The sequence below is a fragment of the Psittacula echo genome (assembly GCF_963264785.1).
Source record: "Psittacula echo genome assembly, chromosome: 4".
NCBI lineage: Eukaryota > Metazoa > Chordata > Aves > Psittaciformes > Psittacidae > Psittacula > Psittacula echo.
Window position 1 is genome coordinate 77,108,149 of NC_137738.1, and position 20,585 is coordinate 77,128,733.

At 44.1% G+C, this 20,585-nt stretch overlaps 1 protein-coding gene across 1 annotated transcript; it reads left to right on the top strand.

Moving 5' to 3' along the window:
- Nucleotides 1-739: 739 nt before the first annotated feature.
- Nucleotides 740-19,852, top strand: B3GAT2 (beta-1,3-glucuronyltransferase 2; the record flags this gene model as incomplete). Its single annotated transcript, XM_080614673.1, has 4 exons — nt 740-1,288; nt 12,316-12,460; nt 19,540-19,688; nt 19,766-19,852. The coding sequence occupies 4 exons, from the start codon at nt 740-742 to the stop codon at nt 19,850-19,852; spliced, it is 930 nt and encodes a 309-aa protein (XP_080470799.1).
- Nucleotides 19,853-20,585: the final 733 nt, after the last annotated feature.

The following is a 20,585-nucleotide window of genomic DNA, read 5'->3' on the forward strand; positions in this document are numbered from 1 at the left end:
CGGCCGCTTACGTAAAACTTCTGCGGAGCTCAAAAATGCTCCTCCGCTAAAAAACCCGACACAAACATGAAGCGAGCGGCTGCGGGGGGTAAATACTCGTGTTCGTACCCCTCCGTCCCCAGCCCGGCCCTGCCTGTCGGGCGGCCGACGCTGTCCCGCAGGAGGTGTCCTGGCCGCCGGCAAAGTTGGCGCCCGCCGCGGGGGAAAGGAGCCCGCGCCACCGCCCCCGAGGGCACCTATTGCAGAGCCCCGCGAGCAGCCGCTTCCCCCGCCCGGCGGCTCCCGGGGCGGCAGCCGGAGCGGAGCGGGGCGGGGCTGGAGCCCCCCCGGCCCCCGCCCGCGGGAACCCTCCCTCCCGCCTTCCCCTCCCCGCCTCCGCGCACCACCAGAGCCGCCCGGGGAAGCAGTGGAGAAGCAGCCTCTCCCCAGAGCCCCATCGAGTCCCGGCCGCGACGGCGCGGCGCCCCCGGCCCTGCCATGCTGAGGGCGGAGGAGACGGTGGAGCAAGGGCGGCCGCTCACGGAATAGAGGCGCAGCGGGAGCGGGGCCGGGCACCTGCCCCGCCGGGCTGCCGCAGGGCACCGGGAGGCGCCCCGACCCGCAGGAGAAAGCGCTTCCCGACCGGCGGAGGAGCGCGGTCGGGCCGAGGGCAGCCCCGCCGCGGCCATGCGCTGAGCGCAGCGGCGCCCGTCCATGGGGCGGCGCTGAGGGACGGCTCGGCTCGGCTTGGGGGGGCAGGATGAAGTCCCTGCTCTTCAGCCGCTTCCTCCTGCTGCTGCCCTGGGTGCTCATCGTCATCATCGTGCTGGACATCGACAGCAGCCGGGCGCCGCTGCCCGCCCGAGCCCCCCGCGGCGGCGGGGCCGGTAGCGGGGAGCCCCGTTCGGCGGCGGCTCGGCCCCCGCCGCAGCGGCGCCCCGAGGCGGCGCTCCCCACCATCTATGCCATCACGCCCACCTACAGCCGCCCGGTGCAGAAGGCCGAGCTCACCCGCCTGGCCAACACCTTCCGGCAGGTGGCGCGGCTGCACTGGATCCTGGTGGAGGACGCGGCGGCGCGCAGCGAGCTGGTGACCCGGTTCGTGGCGGGCGCCGGGCTGCCCTGCACGCACCTGCACGTCCCCACGCCGCGCCGCTACAAGCGGCCGGGGCTGCCCCGCGCCACCGAGCAGCGCAACGCCGGCCTGGCCTGGCTGCGGCAGCGGCACCAGCACCTGCCGCCCCCCCAGCCCGGGGTGCTCTTCTTCGCCGACGACGACAACACCTACAGTCTGGAGCTGTTCCAGGAGGTGCGTGCGGGGCCGGGAGGGGGGCGCGGGCGACGGTACAGCGCCGGCCTCCCCTCGGGCACCCGCCGTTACCTGACCCCTCGTCGCCCCGCCCGGTGCCCGAAACCCGGGCACGGAAGAGCGGAGCCCGCTTGCTCCCGGTCTCGGCAGCGCTGCCGGTGTGTGACCGCTCCTCCACACCGTGACTTTAAGTTTCTTGTCCCTCTCTTCCACGCTCCTCAAAACTTTTTATTGCCGCCTGCTCGTTTTCCTGCAGAGCGAGGCAAGTTTAGGGTTTATACAAGGAATCCTGTGTTTTTGTTAAAGCTGGGATGAAAAGCGCTCTCTGATGTTTATTGTCTTCAGGCCGCGTTCCTCTCCTTGTAGGGCAAACCAGCACCCGCCATCCTTCGCAGCTTTCTCTTGGCGCGAATGAATCAATCCGGAGCCGGCTCCTTCACACGGGGTTGCCTTTTTGAAACCTGACGCTTTTCAAAGCAGCAAATCGTCTGTGTAGTGGCCAAACACCCTTTCAGGAGCCTCTTTTGTGAAGGGACCTGTTTCTATCTTTATTGCAGCTCCTTGGTGAAGGGCTTTGTTTCCTTTTCGGTGGGGATTGGCAAGTGTCGGAGGAGAGGGTATCCAGCTTTCTTTCTGGGTTCCTCCTGGCAGGAAGGAGGGGTGTGTAGTAAATTGGCGTAAAACAGCAGAAGAAAGATCGTGTACTTATTCTGTGACAGCTAGAAGAGTAAACTTGGCAGGAAGATGAGGAAGGGAAACGGAAACGTAGATGGGCAGCAAATAGGGAACTTACAGGACTTCGGATAAACTGTGGTCCTGGTCGTCTTCCGCTGGCAGATGGTAGTGCGTTACCCATCTTCTGCAGTTGGGAAGCACTGCGCTTTCTCACATGCTTCACAGTCAGTAGGTTAAAATGATCGCGATAAGCAGGAAAGTGAAGCACGTGAAATTCACGAGAGCAAGTTGTTGTAGCGATGCTTACATTTCATTTGCGCTTAGGTCTGTGATTCATCCCTCCCCATTTCCAGCGTGGGGGCAGGCTCAAGGTCCCCTTTCAGCAGGGATGCTCTACTTTGCCCATTTGGTATTCAGCATTGAAGCTGCTAATTTGCAGACCTGGAGGCTAAACCTTTGTTGTAATTGATTTTCTTAAAACCTTGTGGCTGTGCTTAGTGCATTATAATGCAGACTAATTCGTGATGGGAGTGCCCACCTCTGTTGAGGATATAACACTAACCTGGTTCAGTCTTAAGGAGTCTTTAAATTGATACCGAAAATACACTTTGCCATAATGAGTAGTATAGGATGAGAGAGATGAATCTCTACTTTTTATTTTGGGGGTTTTTTTTGTTTTGTTTTGTTTGGTTTTTTTTTTGTACCAACCTTAGGGGCAGGCTAAATAAACAGTATTGGGCAGATGTATCACTTGAGTGGACCCACAGCTACTGAAAGGGCGTCCAGTCAGGTTTATTCTCTTATTCTTTTATATTATTCTTCTGATTGCTGTGGATGATGAAACAAAAAGGTATAAATCACCTCTCTGATCAGATAGGCAATGCAGAAAAGCAAGGGGATAAATCTGCCTGAAGGGTTAACCTAGAAAATTGCAAGCACAACAGGCAGTCTCTGTTTCCTTTTGCTAACAAGAATGGAGACCTCCCGCTCCACAGTCCTAAGGCTTCTCTTTCACCAGGCAGGGTTCAGCTGCTGGGGAAGAGAAGGCTATTCTGAGCCCTGCATTCACAGGCAAACACGAGTGAGTTTTCCCTGTGAAGTGCGGTGGTAGGAAAGCTCTGTTACAGGGGTGGGAAAGGAGTTTTTGCTTCAGTGACCACTGCAAGTTCCCATGACCGTTTTCTGGGGTCAGTAACGAGCTGTGTGCAGGGTCTCTGGGACACGCTGGTAGTAACACGGGGAATGCTGTGCTGACCTGGCAAAGTGAACGGAAGTCCCTTGGCAGCTTTGCCAATGGAATGTGTCTTTACGGCAAGTGGGAGACTGGAGAGAGCCAGTACTCTTGTTTTTAGTCGAGTCACTGCTTGAGGGTGGGGGGGTTTATGTTTTTCTTGTTAAAAAAAAAAAAAAACCCTCTGTCTTTATGGATTCTGGCTCGACAGCTCTGTAGTAAATCCCAATCTCTCCTTCAGGAATTGATTGATTTATGAGGGTAAACTATGCTTGTCTTCTCCAAGCATGAAGAGAACAGCTTCTGAATGCATTGTGTGCAGATGAAATCTGGTAGTAATTCCTGTCATGAAAGTGATGGTAGGGATACCTGAGAGGGAGTTTTATTCAGCGTGCTACCCTGCCAGCAACAATTTCCAGACCTGTGGCCATGTAATCTCAAAGGAGGTCTGATAAACTGTAGTCTGCTCACTAGGGAGGGTAGTGTAAATGTGGAGGGATGAGACAGGAACTCTGAATTCTGGCAGTACCATCATCCTGTGCTGGCTGGGTGACCTTCAGCATGTCACTGATGTAGCTCGGGGGACATGTGGGTCCCAAACTGCCCACAGCAATGTCTGCTAGCATCTGCCTGCAAGCAGTTATGTACATTTGCTGGCTTACGAAACAGTAGTTCCAGTAGTTCTGTCTTCTTTATAATGGCTTTCTTCTGAGTTAAAGCTGGTTTCAGTAACAGCAGTCAGCTTGGGGGGGTGGGAACCAAGGCTCGTTAGGCCTGTAGAACCAAATGAGAGAAACACTGGTGTTATGGTTGTGCTTCGCTCAGAACTGCACTCAGTGAAGGGTCATGCTGCTTTGCTGTGGGTTTCCCTTGTGCCATGACAGAAGATGGAGCCTTTTAAACAAGACAAAATCAACAAAGGCTTTACTGACAGTTGAGGTGTATAAACCATCAGGGCATGATCAAAAAGGAGCATGCTTTGACATGAAATGCCATAAGATACTTTGAGAGCTTTTGATGAGGGAATTCTAATCTCTGTCTGAAGTACTTCTGTCAGCACTTATAGTAGTGGGTACCATATATTTGATATGGAGTGAACTGGGCCCAATAGACCCGGGCAAAATGTGTTTAATAGAAATTAGAAAAAAACCCCAACCCAAACAAACAAAACTCAAACCAACAGCTTACAGTAGTGTTTTGCTGGAAAATGTCACCATCTGTAGTAAATCTGGAACCCTCTGGTGCTGTTTATAATTGTCTTTTTTCCTAAGATGTTCAGTGGCATATGGGTGTATAGCTTAGTTTTTGACTGGCAAAACTATATCCTCAAAGTCAGATGGGCAGGGCCTGAGCAGGTTTAATTGTCCTTTCTAGAACAGGATAGAGAGCCTGGTTTGTCTTTGTTTTCAGCATTGGATCTGCTGAACATTTTGTTAGGAAAGCCTCAGCTTCGCTGGAAAAAGGCTTCAGGGAGAGGACCAGTTTATTTAGTGTTGTGGAATTCTTTAGAGTACTAAGTGGAGCTGCAGCAATGATGAAGCAGCATTTCCAGGAATGGAGATGTGGCCTTTAAATTATTCCCAACTCTTTCTGCTTGAGAGTATAGTGGTGGACAGCTGAAAAAAATCTTGCTTTTACTTTAATGCTGGTGGTTCTGTCGTGTTGTGTTTTGCCATTTACTGTTTTGAGATCCAGACCTCCAGAATAATTCCAGTTTTTCCTGTTCAGGTATGACCTGTTCACCTGGAGATGCCCATCTGCATCTCTTCATCAAAAGCAACAGTCTGCTTTCTGAAATTATCTTTTATCATTTGAACATCAGTTTGTGTTCATAACAAAGCCATTGAGAGCCCCGAAATCCAAACTCCTGTATTTGATATACTTTACAGATGTTTCATCATCACTTCCCTTTCTGTTTTACTATAGGCTGTTCTTTTTGGAGTGACTCTGTTATAGTTTCTGTTGCGTTTGTGCTTCATCTTTTTCCTGAATACCAGTTATCGTAATACTGTGACTAATGCCTAGCAGCCTCCAATTAAATGTTTGTAAACTTCCACAAAGAAAACCTTAGATAAAGCTGGTATTCCACCTTCATAAAGACGTTTTAAAAACAAGGTTAGCTTAAGCACTGGAAACCAGTGATAGAATTGGCTAATTTCCACTTCCCTTAACTTTTCACATCATTCATGTGCTTCTTCATCTCAGGCATTTTCTCTGCCCTTTCCATGTTCTGTACTTCAGGCAGTTGTCCAAAGGTTGCCAATTCCTTGGTCTATGTGTATGGAATTTGTATGCAAGATGGAGCAATTAGTGGTGGAGGTCCACTTGGCTGTTGATTGTGCAGACTCCTCTGGAATCTTTGACAGTGAGGGATGAGCTGCTTAAGGAGTACAAAGAACAGGAGTAAAGGTCTTCCACATGTGTGAGAAAGTGAGCTTGCTGCATTCAGATGCACACTGATGTTTAGATATTCCTGCCTAGGTTGTATCTGTAATGTTTGCTTGTAATTTGCTCAGACACCTGAACTGAGATGTATGTGAAATGGAAATGCTCGTACCTAAAATATGATCTCCCTCACTGTTACCCACCCCTTTGGTCACTGGTGTCTAGAATTTCATAGCCAGATCTGGTAGGTGCCTGGAACAGGCAAGTATGGCGCATACCACTGTCTTGTCTGTGTGTGACCTGAGGATTTGCAGCCTGGGTCTCCTTAGAGAAACCTGAACTATAAAGTATGATCTGAATAAAGCCTTGCAGCATGGAGTTCAAAGTAAATCACGGCATTAACTGTCATTTCTAAGATGGGGAAAAAAAGCCAAAAAACACCCAAATCAAAACCCAACAAACTTTTATTTAGTAGCTTAGCAGTTAGCCTTGCTGCCCTCTGAATTGGGGACCAGAATTCAAATCTGCTGTAGCTGTTGCCTGCACTAGAATGGCCTGACTGTGACTGCAGAGTTGAAGCTGGAAAGGAGATAGGAGGAGAGAGCTCAACCCCTTCTCCTGAAGTTGAGGTGGTCTTTGCAGGTAACTCAGGATTCACGGAGCCACGGAGAAGGTGAGAATATGATCAGGGAAGAGGATAGTCAGCTGGATTGCTTTTTGCAGGAGTAAGTTAAACATCAAATTAAACAAAATTCCCTAGTATTTTGAATGTATGCTCTTGCTTATGTAGCAGCCTGAATTGCCCAGGTAGGATCAACTTCAAATCAGCCAGATGGGAACAAAGATTCATGAAGAACAGAGGGAAAATAGGAAACAATTCGTCTCAACTAATGGATGTGACCTTCTCACTGAAGGCTAGGGCTGTCTGACTCTGGTAATTTTCATGGTGGCCCCCATAGAGCCGACAGCAATTTGTGTGAGTGATTCAGACTGAAAACATTTTCTTATGCCCCTGCCCTTTACTCTCCCAAAAGGTGTGTATGGAGGTAGCAGGTATTCTAAAGGCTCTTAACAGTTTGTAGCCTGAAAACATAAATCCTCATAAACAAAAATAGAACAGAAATGCTTGCAGGCATTGCGTGTCTCGCAGGCTTTGGTTCTCCCGTGATCATCTTCATAAAAAATTTTGAGACCAACTCACAAAAGACACTACAGAAGAGGTGAATATTCACTATTTATTCCAGCTTTGACTGGGGAAGGATTAGCGCTCCTTCACTAACTTTTACGTAACTGTCCTAATCTTTATACACTGCATTAAGCTAAATTCTGTGTATTTTTAATGGGTATATTTATGCAAAGGATTTAAAAGTAGTGTAAGTGAATCTGCTTCTTTTTGAAAACCTGGAGATCTTTTGTATCTCTTGGAGCTGGTTGGAAAAGTAAGATTTTTGCTGTAGTCTTAGAATAGCATTCAGTAGTCTAGACAGAATTCAATATTAGCTGGCAGTCATTAGTTATTTTCTTCATAATAAAGGCTCTAAATATGAGTTAGCAGTGCCTTAAATACCTTTCTAGTGTATAAATGATTTAAGGAGACATGACAGATTTTAAATGTGCACTGACATTCTCCTTGCACGTAGACATGTAATACCTATGCAGAAGAGTTTGGATTAGAAAAGACTGGTAAAAAATGAAATAGCTTAAAAATGAGAGGAAACAGTGACAGAATAAGCTATTTGAAACGGATTTACCCAAGTGAGGTACTCTGGGTGATAGAGTACCAAGCACTGTCAGGTTTTGCACTTTGGCAGCAGTCTTTTTCTAACCTGTGAAACTGATACTATGAAATTAATTGTGAATGGTCAGCCGCTCTTCACAGGTACAGTGAACACAACCTAGCAGAGGAACAGAAAGGGGGATGCAAAAAAGAATGAAGAAGTAGAAGGGTCAAAGAAAGCATGAATAGCAAATGTTTTGGGAAGTCCTGCCATCCCAGGGAAATTTGCTCCAAACTGCTTTAGCTACATTTAGTATAGTTTTCTCCTGTAGGGAAACAATGTTGACACTTGTGCCCACAGATGCTGGTACAATTTAGAAACATGGTGCTGGTGTAATTTAGAAGCATTAATCATTGTATTCGATATGTAAAATGTTGCATGAGAGACAGGGAAATTAATCTATCCTCCCTCTGCAGTGTGGATTGGGTTCAAATCAGCAGATGAGGTTTAAGGCAGATGTTTGGAAAAAAGCTGTCTAATAGCTCATGGTGAAGCACTAAACGCGGTGACCCGTGACGGTTGTGGAGCAGCCTGCATCAATGATTGACTTCTATATTTTTGAGTTGTAGACCCTTTCTATGAGTTTTTCCATGGGGACATGCCCTTTACAGTCAGGTAGACCAACAACAAACTTGCTTTTTCAAGTTACTATCCCCTAAGCATCACAGTCCCTGAACCACAAAAACCACTGATGCAGATTTTCTATGACTCGGTGCTTCCTTTGAAGAGGTGGTAAGTAGGAGCAGAAGCTCCATTTAATGCCTGAGTAGCATCGCTGCAGCTGAGCTGCTCTGACTTGTGCAAGTGCATGAGTTTTGTTGAAGAAGAATTTGGCTCTAAATGACCTGTGAGTGGTGCAGGATGCCTGTGTGAGAACTGATAGGGAACCTGGCTGTGCTTCTGCTTTAACCAGTATCATCTTCCCCTGCAAAAGAGTTGTAGTGAAGGAGCTTGAGATCCTGTCTTTGGCAATAATAAATCAGAATTTCATACAGAAATCTGCTTGAGTCTCTCTGGAGCAAGCCTCAATGGTAAGCTGTGGCCTGACCAGTATACATCACAGATTACATGGGTTGAAATGATAGAGGGGGAGGAAAAAAACTTACTGTGTGTGGCAGCCAAGTTTTTGTTTGCTGAGAGCTTTGAATCCCAAATAAAAGGGCACTGACATCATGCTGCAGAAACACTAGGATGGTTATTCCAGTCTGGAAGCTGTTTCAGTGTAGGAGTATGGCCGTGTTTCCCTCTGTTATTTGCTTTCATTCCTCTTGGGCTTTTATATTTTGTTACTAGCTTAGTATCTTCCCTATCCATCAGTCTGGTGCATCTCATTAAGCAACTTTTCTTGATTGACTAATGAGATGCTATTTTTGGCAATGTTTTTATCACTGCCTTTTATTGCTCAGCTACATTTTCTGCATTTTTATTTGTTATTCTTTAGTGGTTCCTCTATTGCTACTGTATTTGCTGTTACATGGGCATCACCTCACTTGGATTTCTTTCGTCAGTTGTTACTGCTTTCTCCTGTCATTTCTTAGCTCACTCCTTCACATACGTGGGTGTGTGATGTTTGCCCTCTTCCCCCCTTTATTCAGGTTTGTTCTACGGTTTTTTAGAGTCCTTTTCTCATCTTCCTCCTGTGTCACTCTCCTCCTTTGCCTAAGACTCCTTTCAAATAACCAAAAAATAAATAGAGAACAAAAACATTTCCAGAGGGAGATTCATTCTACCTTAAGATAGCTGTCTAGGCCAGGCAGGATGTGTCATGTCAGTAGGTTCCTGTCACCCACTCTTAACTGTAGAAGTCCAGCTAGGATAGACCAGATGGGTGACTTAGGGAGTTAAGTGTACATAAGAGGAATACCATTCATGTAAGCTACCAGGACTTCAAAAGCTGAGTATTAAAACAGCATGTGCTACCATGCATTGAAATGACAGATAGAAGAGTAGTTCAGGAAGCTGTTTGTAAGTATAGGATTTTGGCAGTTGTTTAACCCACAGCAATAAAGCTATTTAGAATTAACATGGTTTTGAATCCCCTTTTTGTGTCCCAGTGATTAGCAGCATCAAATTTCAGACACAAGCTGGCCTTTTAATCCAAATAATAGCTTTCTCCCCATCATACATAAATACAGTGTTAACACATCAGTACGTTAACTGCAGTAATGCTGTTTTCAGAAGATTAAAAGAAATGTTCCTACTGTCATCTGCCTGGCATATCGTGAGGCTGTAAGGTATTTCAGAGTTAGCATAAATGTGGGTCTAGCTATGCTCTCTCCGTTTTTACTGTAAGGAATTGCTGTGTTCTTGACACCTGCTTATTTCATTCTCTAAAAATGTCACCTGTGAGAATAAAGAAAGCAACCCGAGGACAAAATAAAGAGCTCTGTAAGGGGTTGGTTACTTCCTTCTGGTGTGTAGTGGCTTTACTGACTTAACTCATAGGCACTGAGATGGACACAGGGCTGTAGTAATTAAAACTTCTTGGGTCATTTCATGCCGGTTTCATGAGGTCAGTGAGACACTTTTCGCTGATGAGATTTTACTACGCTTTGTGTGCGGTAAAGTATTAATGTAAATCAGCCTGGTTCTGCTAGCATAAATGCTGTGGCTGCAGTTGACCCAATTCAGGAGTCTCGTGTGATCTGGCTCATTCTGCAGTGCAGCTGCCCAAGCGCTTACTGTGAGAAAAGGCAGTGCATGAGCTTACCGTGCATCAGCTGCTTTCCTTTAGTCAGAGCCGTGCCTGCCCTTGTCCTGCAGCATTTTATGTTTACCATGGGTGCAGGTAGTTGGCACAGGATAGCTAAATGCTGTAAACCAGTACACTAGTGACTTATTCAGGTATCCACACCCTGTGGAGGGGTTAACGGCAACACAAAAAGGTTAGTGGGCATCTGTGTTCATCCTGTGGTTAGTACTGGTGTAGCACGGTTGGGTGTATTGTGGCTTGATTGTGCCCTTGGAAACCTGTTGGAAACTTGCCTGTGTAGACAAGTCCAACAGGATGATGATACTCTGTGTCCATGTCTGATGTGTTGGGATGTTAATATAAATACACTGTTAGAAAAACTTGTGAAATGGATGTACCATCAAAACCAGAGCTAACAGATCTTCATGAGAAGATTCGACTGATTTCCATATCCAAATCGTTAATTGCTAACTCTGCATTTCCTAAATGGGAGAGATCGGAAAAATAATCTTAAGCAGTGAGATCAGCTGCAGACAAACATGTTTAACAATAACCTGTAGGGAGATTCATGACAGTCTCTCACTGGCAATTAAATAGTGGTTTGGATAGAATCCTTATCACGAGAAATCCCTGTATTGCGAATAGTACACATACCCTGTTCTTGTGCAGTACGGACTGGGGCTGCGGGGTGAGATGGTCTCACTTGCTGCAACAGTTATTAGGGTGGAAGTGAGAAAATTCTGCTGTTCTCTCATATACACAAGGAACTGGAGGGAGAGGAGGCACATGTCTCTCTTCTGTGTGTACATACGTACTTGTGGATTTTTACATACTTATTTTATACCTCCTCTATGCAGAAGTTCTCCCTGGAATCTGCTGATGTTTCTAGCTTAGAAATGTGAACCAGAGTGATGTGGTGTCTTTGTTTATTTCTGGTGAATTTCCTGGGAGTCTAGATGATATGCATGATAAATCTTTCACCTTGGCAAAAGTGTTTAATAGTTAGCCAAGGTTGTCTTTTACTTGAGCATCTAGGAATAGGGGACTGCAGTTACAAATAAGTAAAACTGTGTTTTGCTAAGAGGAGTGCTTGGAAAGGCAAAACCTTTCTGGAAGGAATAGGCCTCAACTGCAACAGAAGACAGAAGACTGTTTCAAAAATTGATCAAACTCAGCACAAGTTACAGCGAAATAGATTAATCCTTGCTTAAATAGGATCACAATTAAGCACAGTAGTTAAAGCAGTGGCTTTTGAATCACTGTGGGTAAATTGTGTGATTTGCTGTGTCCATGCACTTCTTTTCTCAGGTTCCCACGCCAGACTGTCAGTGATTTTTCCCATGGGGAGCAGCATGTCAGGGGTGCTGTCATGTTACCTCCTGTTTACTGATGAAAATGGTCTACTAACCAGTGAAGTGAATTCACTGGCTCCTGGTCATGCATGCTTTTTGCTGGAGTAATTTTTTAGTAGCTATAGATTCCTCTAGGTTAGATAAGGATCATGTTTCCAGAATTGCATTTAATGACATTTATACCACTGGGAATAGTTCCCATTACTGATGGCAAACAAGCAGAAGCATCCTGCCTGGCCGGCTTGCTGTCCTGCTTGGAAACATAGCAGAGCTTTTCAAGAGAAAATGCAGAAGTTAAAAAGACTTAGCCCAAACCACATCTTCTTTTGTGTGCCTTTAAGAGATCTGAGCAGCATCTGTTGTACAAATCTGGTACGTTGCAGGCTGGGGAAGAGCTGTGTGTGATGCTGTTTCCCGTACTCGGTGTTTTTTTATTACCAGTCTCAAACTAATTGTATTTGTCTTAATGAAGTGTGTATTTGTTAATCATTATTACCATTCTGTCTGGATAGGCTTGTACAGCACCTCAACAATCTATAGAAATATGCCTACTGCCAGAATGCTGTAGTCTTGCAGATAAAAAAGATGTACTACACCTTTGAAAATCCAAACAAACAAGAAAAAAATACTGGGGTTTTTTCATGGCATTTAAAATTGTTGGTGTAAAAATAATAAGAATAGGGTAATTTCAGTAGAATTCAGGTGCCTGTGGGCTAGAGAGCTAGAGATATCAGAGAAAATGAGTGGGCACATGCTGCTTTCAAGTACTTACTCTCCTGGGCTGAAATCTGTAAGCTAGATTTGCTTTTAAATACCTAGTTTTGATGATTAATGTATAGGCTTTCCACCCACACTGACAGAAAAGGCCTGCTAGGAAAGAGTGACCGCAGTGACTCTGTACCTGCCTCTTGCAGATGCGGACGACCCGCAAAGTATCAGTGTGGCCCGTGGGACTGGTAGGAGGACGAAGGTACGAGCGCCCGGTTGTGGAGAACGGCAAAGTGGTCGGCTGGTACACGGGCTGGAGAGCTGACAGGCCCTTTGCTATTGACATGGCAGGTGAGTCTTCCAGCACCTAAAGGGGGCCTACAGGAAATCTGGAGGAGGACTTCTGACAAGGGCATGTAGTGATAGGACAAGGGGGAATGGCTTTAAACTGAAAGAGGGGAGATTTAGGTTAGACATTAGGAAGTTCTTCCCTGTGAGGATGGTGAGACACTGGCACAGGTTGCCCAGAGAAGCTGTGGCTGCCCCATCCCTGGCAGTGTTCAAGGCCAGGTTGGACGGGGCTTGGAGCAACTTGGTCTAGTGGAAGGTGTCCATGGCAGGGGGGTTGGAACCGGATGGTCTTTAAGGATCCTTCCAACCCAAACCATTCTATGTGTCAAGTCTCATGATACAATGTATTGTATGTAATAAACATAAGAGAAACATTCATGTTTCTCTTACATTTGATTACTCAGTGTAAGCAGCTTTTAAGACTTCTGAAGTGTAGTTGTTGTATGTAGCCCTTCAGCACTACAGATCCTGGAAGTCTCAGCTTGCACACCTCATCTAATTAAGTTGCTGTTTGGTAATATCTGAACTTTCACTTGTTTTTAATTTTATGCAGCAACTTGGCTTTTATGCTGTCTACATTTTTTGTCTTAAGTTAATTGTAAATTAATTAATCCAATTAATTTGTGCAAGGAGCTCCTGCCCTTTCATTGTGTCATCAATCAACACCAGACAGTATGAATGCAGGCCCTTCTTGGACCTGATGTTGTAAAACGCTACTTTATCATGAAATTACTTGCTTTATCGGTTATTTTGGAATGACAGTGATAACTGTAGATAGAGTCTGAAACACTGGGCTTAGGGGAAAAACATCATTACAGCTACAGTCTAGTAGATGAAGGTGGAAAAGCTTCAAAATGGATCTAATCAATCTTCTGTTGTGAAGTTAGTGTACCACATAGCTGTCTTGCTGTTCATGCTTAGACAATCTTTTGCATATATTCACATCTGCCGCATGTATCACAACTGTGCAGAAGTCCAATTCCTGATGTAGCAGCAGCTGGTTTCCCAGCAAATGATACAGTATTTGCACTTAAGTATCTTCTGCATTCAGGATGGAGAGGGAATGGAGAAAAGGTAGGAATCCAAGGGCAAGAATGGGGCAGAAATAGCTATTTTCTTTTTTCTGATCCTGTTATGTTTTGGGAGAGGGAGAAGGACACTGCTTTCTCATTTCAACAGAATATTTTTATATGGATTGAAATGTTTGATGAAAAATACATACAGTATTTACAGTACAACTGGTTAAAAAGAGTAAATGAGAACTAATAGCTGTTAACACTTCAAAGACAGAAACATCTACAGGGGATTTTTCCTGCACTGTAGAAACGTTTCAAGTTAATAGTATCACCTGGCATGAAAATAAGTATTTGAGTGTTCAGAGGCATTCCTCAGGGGAGTAGGTATGTCAGTCCCCAAACCTGTGCAGCATTTTGAGGACTGCTGCTGTGTATTTGAACAGTCTCTGCCTGTGGATTTATGTACATATTGATACTATGCTGTAGAAGTGGTTACTTATGGGCATTATAAAGATGATAGCCTGCTTCATAATTCATTAACAGCAGGCAAAAACCCATTACACAACATTGGCCAAGGGACTCTAACCCAGACATGGAGACACACATGGGAAGTTCTTAAGCTGTTGTTTACAGTGTGCAGTTGCTGGCTGAAACACTGGCGTGAGGGAAATGCAAGTCTGTCAGAGCATTGCCTGCTAATACTTTTACCCAAGTCACAGAAAGGAGGGTTATAGAGACAAGGATACAGCCTCAAGAGTACCGGAAAGTGTTGCAGACCCATAAACAAGGAATTACTGCTTTGTGAGTGAATCTTTATTAGTCTTCAGAAAAATAACTGAAGGAATGAAATGATGTTTTCAATTTCAGCAAGAAGAGCAGGGGATGCTGTGTAAGCTGGCAAAAAACTGTGTTAAGTAAGTTCACACCTTCATTCCCCCCCAGAACATGGCAGAAGACAAACAGAACCTGTAAATCCAGAGCTGCATCGGTGTCGGAACAGGTGCAGTGTACAGGATGTGTGTTCACACTTGGTTTCCATCCTTGCTCCTCCCTGCCTGAATCCCCAACATACTCCTGGAGACTTGAAGGACTTGCTAACAAACATGAGTCTGTGCTGTGGTAAATCATTTCTTCATCTATTAGCACCAAATAGACAAGCAACTTAGGTTATGCCATACGCTGCGCATAAGGAAGATTAAGGATCAGTTTTGAAAGTATTACCATGAAAAAACAAAATAGGTGCATTTATGAAACTGCTGAGCTGCCTACAGCTGTTTATCATGAATGTTCTGATGCCCAAGGCACTGGTAAGGAGGCTGCCTTTGGTTTACAGAACTATCTTTTCACAGTGATTTTTACAGGGATTTAATCGTTGGGGTGGGTGTGAAAAGAACAACTGCTTAGAAGGTTTGGAAGTACTGATTTAACTTGCGGCTGTTCAGAGGAAGTGCATCCTTGCTTTTAAGCACATAAAACTTATTCTAGACTTCAAAACAGAGAGCCAAATTCAGCTCTACTGCAAGTGGAGCCAAGTCCTCCTGATTTCACTGGGACCAGCTCAAAGAGCCTAGCTGGCCAACTTCCCTAGATGATTATTTGAAATACTCTCACACGGTAATCACACTAGATCAGTTTAGTAAACACCGGTTGACACTGCTGTTCTCCAGTGCTGAACTGCATTCTGAAAGCAGAGTAGTTGTTTCCCATGTAGCTTCTTGTCTGGCAGCCAACACACCAGATGAATTAGCTCAGGTGTTTTTTTTATGTAAGCTCTTCCTGAGTTTTAACTGTAGGTGGGTTCTGAAGTTTCACACAGACTTCCTTACCTTCGGGGAAGAAAAATGAGAGAGACTTGAGTGTTGGAAGCAAATGGTAACATTGATTCTGAGGTAGGCTGTGGTTTATTATGGACCTGATTTTAAATCTTCCATATTAAATGATGCTGTTAGTGATTTACTGTTCCCAGTGCCGGAGTTTTTGGCCACCCATGAGAAGTTAGATCGTGATTCTCCTAATGCCAAGAAGGTTCAAGGAAAACAGATGCATGCTTTGCATTAGCATTCAGGAGCTACTTCAGTCGTAGAGATTAACCCATGCCTGTGAATTACTGGCTGAGCAGATTTTGGACTTGTGGTCCAGAGCCCATCCCCTGTGCCTTAAGTTCCTGTGCTAGGGTCTAAGCCTTTTTCTGGGGATTTTTCTATATTTACAAGATCTTTAGCACATCATCTTTCTTACAGTTCCCTGAGAAAAAAAGCTTGGTCTACTAATGACACTGTAAAACATGGCATATTTTGTCTGAATCTAGAAGAGCCACTGCTGGAGGTCACAAGTACAACCAACCAATTTGAGTGACTATGAGAGACAGCACACTCAAAACTTCCTCCCAACCATCCCTCCATCAAAGGGTAACAGCTGTTTTAAATGCTGAGTTTAAAATCCAGAGCCTCTTCCTTGTGAATGTCAGCAAACGTTTTCGCTTTGGTTGAGCCTCTTTGCCTTATTGCAACCCAAAAAGTATGTCACAGGGAGCAGGCAATTTGAAAGAAGCAGACCCCAAACCATGGCATGTTCAGTACACCAAGGGTAGTACTTTGAACTGTGTGGAAATCAGTATATCCATTTCAGCATCAGCACTAAGCATTAGCATTTATACTCTCTGGAAATGATAAACACTCTCTGTTCCTAGCTTGCCTTCAGCTACTATCCTATCTAGAGCATTCGGGAAGCAAAGACATTAATCACAGCAACAAAATCTTTAAAAACCAGCTCAGTTTAACCGGATAAAGAAAAATGGTTCTGCCTTTTAACAGAAGCCATTGATCTAACACAAGTCAAGGTGTGAATTAACAGAAACAGCTTCTGCAGAAAGAAGCACAGATGTAACCTTTGCCCTGTCTCCCAGGTATCTTGTCCTCCAACAAATTAATTCTTATCTAGGTGGCTCATCAGCCAATTAGATTTAATTCACAGCCTCACATAAACCACAAAAACCCTAAAACACTTCCTCACACTACAGCTATGAAATTTTCCTGTGGCATTTTGTTTAAACTTAAGCCAAATATGACCTTGTTCGGGATAACGATCAAGTGAAAGAATTTTATGTGTGTAGCACTGCTCAGTTATGCTACACTGGAGACAGTAATCCCAGATTAAGCCGTTTGGGGATAGAATTCAAAATAAGTGTCTTTTCATCTGTTACCACAGGATCATTATCTACTGAGAGAAATTAGCGCCAGACTGTCAAAACCTGAGCCGTCTCCTCTTTTTTTGATGCTAAAATTATCTGTCTTTGATAAAAAGTCAACTGAAATTTGTTGCTGGAAAACGGTTTTTCCTCAAGTCCATCTGAAGTCTGTCAACATTAATAAAAACATCATACATGTGAAATTAAAGCAGTGATAAAGCAGAGCTGAAGAACGAGAGACAGTGAGTTTCCTTGAGTTATTTTCTCTCTCCAAGTTGCTGCTTTATTGGATTCTTTTAAGAAACAAAGACTGCATGACCACTGATCAAGGAACCAAACCTCAGGCCACAGTCCAGCCAGTGCACAGTAGTCCATGTCCTTGCCACATGCAACACTTGGTTTAATAATTCTATTTGATGCCTGAAAACATGAGGGACTTTTGATAGCACCCTAAAATGGTGGTTTACAATAGCATTGCAGCAAGGGCACATGTTACGTGCAGGGAGAATGGCGCAGCTGAAGATCTCTACATGGCAGAAATCCACCCTTGGAATGGAATCCAGTTTTCTCAACAGAGGCACAAGCTTTGCAAGTATTGAGTGTAGGAGAAATTAACATATGAATAAGTATGGGCTATAGGGGCGAGGGAGCCATGCTGAGACAGCAAAGATAAGCAGCAGAAAATCTGTGTGTTTCTTTTGCTTAGACTGGAATTCCTTCGCCACTCTAAAAACTAGGAATCTACATTAATTTTGGTGCTTACTTAATTTTCTTCTTATTGGATGATGTCCCTGGCTCAGCTTAAATCAGGACAGATGACCAGCTTAAATCTTAAAATTTAGGTATTTTAAAAAAGAAACAGCAGCTCACACAACTGATCTGGGCTCCAACAATGCCTTCCCTTCCAAAGCAAGCATTAGGATTTTTGTGCCCAAAATACCAACAACACTAAAGCCCAGTTGCAGAATTTATAACTTGTTCTAATTGAGGGAAAAAACTAAACCCAAACCCTAACAAAAAATACTAAACCAGGCCAATTTGTTCATGAGTAACAAGCCTACATAGTCATCTCTCAAGGTGTAGACAGCTGGCTTTGCACTGCACCTGTCTCTTGCTGAGGGAGTTTGAACTCTCAATCTTGGTTCTTCACAAGCAATTACGCTTGGCTACAAAGAGCGCTGAGACAGAGTGCACCCTGTGCTCCCTCAGAGCCAGGCTACCCATTGTAGGAGGCAAAAAAGGCCTGCAGCCTGCTGAGGAGAAACGCTTACCTGGGAAGCGAAGTCCAAAGTGCTGTTCTTCTGCCTGGCACCACTTACCTCAACCCAGCAGCTGCAGCAGGGAACAGCTGGATCCCAGCACCGCTGCTGGCAGGTGGGGCAGTCTGCACAGCTTAACCACAGGAGGCAAGGACAGGCTGCAGCCAAGCCTTGTACCTTCTGCAAGTCTTTTGTTCACCAGAGGACTCTATGAGCTGTGGACAAGCCCTTTCCATCTAGATACCTGCTCTTCTTTATCTTATAGGTTATATCCTTCCTAAGGTTAAACATGTTTTTTGCAACTGTGTCCATCAGTGAACTGGGACCTCAGTTTACATCCAACCTTCTGCTAGTCTTCATCTGCCGTCTCCAGATCTTTAAAAAATATAAAAAACCCCATTTTCTGGTGTCTTCCTGTGCTTTGCTACAAGCAAGCACATGATTAAAGTGGTTTCCCTATGCCTTCTTTACATGTGATGTAGTAAGTACTCCCTTATATTTTCATCTTTAAAAGGTTCCCATAAAAGCCACGGAAAATACAGTAACAAGATAATTCTAGTAAAAAAGTGGGCAAATTTATATTCCATTACAGAAAGTTATGCTCATGTTTAAATTGAGAAAATTTTAATACTGGCTTTCAAATTGAATGTTCTCGCCGTTTTCCAGAACAGATGTCAAAATTGTTACAACTTTTGTCATAAAGAGACAGCTGGAACCACACTGAACTGACTCAAAAAGGATTTCGTTGGTAGGCTTGACAATTAGACATAAGCAGTTAGTTCCAAATATATTTTTTCTTTACAAGTGTGTCAGTCAAGTTTTGAGTCATACTTGAAGAAGCGTACACGTGACTGAGCACTGCTGAATGAAAACTGGAGAGTTCTATAAATAATGGCAAACCGGAGATTGACGGGCGCTGCCTCAGAGGGGGCAAGTTTGCTCAAACTAGTCATTTCCCAATTTGTAATGTCCCCCCAAAGGGCCCTAATGTATGTTACTAGTGGAATGCATGGCAGAAAGGCATGTGTGCTGATGAAGTCCTTCCAGTCGTGCTGTGCAGTACACGTATCAGTTGCAGATTGTCTTCCAGACCACCACTGATGAAAATGATTCACAAGTCTACAGTAACTATACAGTGTGCAAGGCACAAGATTAATACGATTTGTCTTTCATCAGTGATAATATTAGAACTCTCTAAAGACTAAAATTCCCTAAAGGCTAGAGTTGTTATAAGTAACATTTTAACTGCTTTTTCCAACTCTTACCTTCAAATGCAGGAGGGTTAGTACAGTATAAATTTCATACATTTTATTTTACTTAAAATTTAGGTTTATTTCTTATTCAGAAATAGAGAGGAAGGACAGCCCAAGATCTTAGCAATACCTGACTTTTCAAGCAAAAAAGCATATATTCTCCACATGACAGGACATTGATTAAACATGTTGAAAATATGGTGCAATTAAAAAAATCTGATTGCACCTTCAAGGCAAAACAGAACAATGTAGAATGTACAAAACCTACCAAATACTATCTATATATATAATCAAATTTAGTCATGTTGAAAAAGGACAAAAATGCAAAGCCTAAAGGTTTTTCTTACCTTTTTTCCCCTCCAAGGATTTGCTGTGAGTCTTCAAGTGATTCTGTCGCATCCAAAAGCCGTATTCAAGCGGCGCGGTTCTCAACCGGGAATGCAAGAATCTGATTTCCTGAAACAGATAACGACAGTGGAGGAACTGGAGCCAAAAGCAAACAACTGCACAAAGGTACTGATTTTCACACTCACTGAAGAGCTTTCGGATCATCTCTGTAGATGCCTGTACTAACACATGTTATTTTATAGGTTCTTGTATGGCACACGCGGACAGAAAAAGTAAATCTAGCTAATGAGCCAAAATACCACCTGGACACAGTCACCATTGAGGTATGATGAGGAAATACAGCTACACAGAAGTACAGTACAGTGGATGTGTCAGAAGGTGTTTTAATTCAGCCAGTTAAAACAGTCTGCTTCTGTGTGAGACTTTTTAACAGGCATCTGATGGACTCCTGTGGAAGCAAAAGGAAGCTGTCAGATACTCTAATAAGCAAATCAAGTGGGTGTGCTTCGTTCTAACTTGTTTGCATGCATTTCTGAACTCTCATCTTAATAAACTGACACTTACCTTTGTTTTAAGGCTGTTTCCACATAGTAAAAAGAATCTAAGAGAAATCTGGCTGCACTGGAGTATTTTCAAAATCACCATTTATGTATATACTTTTTGTATTTATCCAGCTTAATGGTGTAATTATAGACTGATTTTAACTCACGAACTGCTGATTTAAATATCTGCATAAATGGATCCTCCTCCAAACTGAACACTTTTTCCTTCATTAAAAGCAGACTTCTTGAAGAAATAGCTGTCAAATAGGTGATACAACAATGAAATAAAAACGCACAAGCATTTACGGATTTATCCTTTTAATGTTGGGAAATAACATTTTATCATTACGAGGCACCATAAAATGTAAACACAAATCACTGTCATAAACCTGGATATCTCTGCAAGGAAAAATATATGTGCTCACGCCGAGGTACCTTGTGTAGATACTGTGCTGTCAGTTCTCTGCATTAATACTGTGTACGTGCCTCGTGAGCCAGATTGGAGACTTTGTCAGAGCTC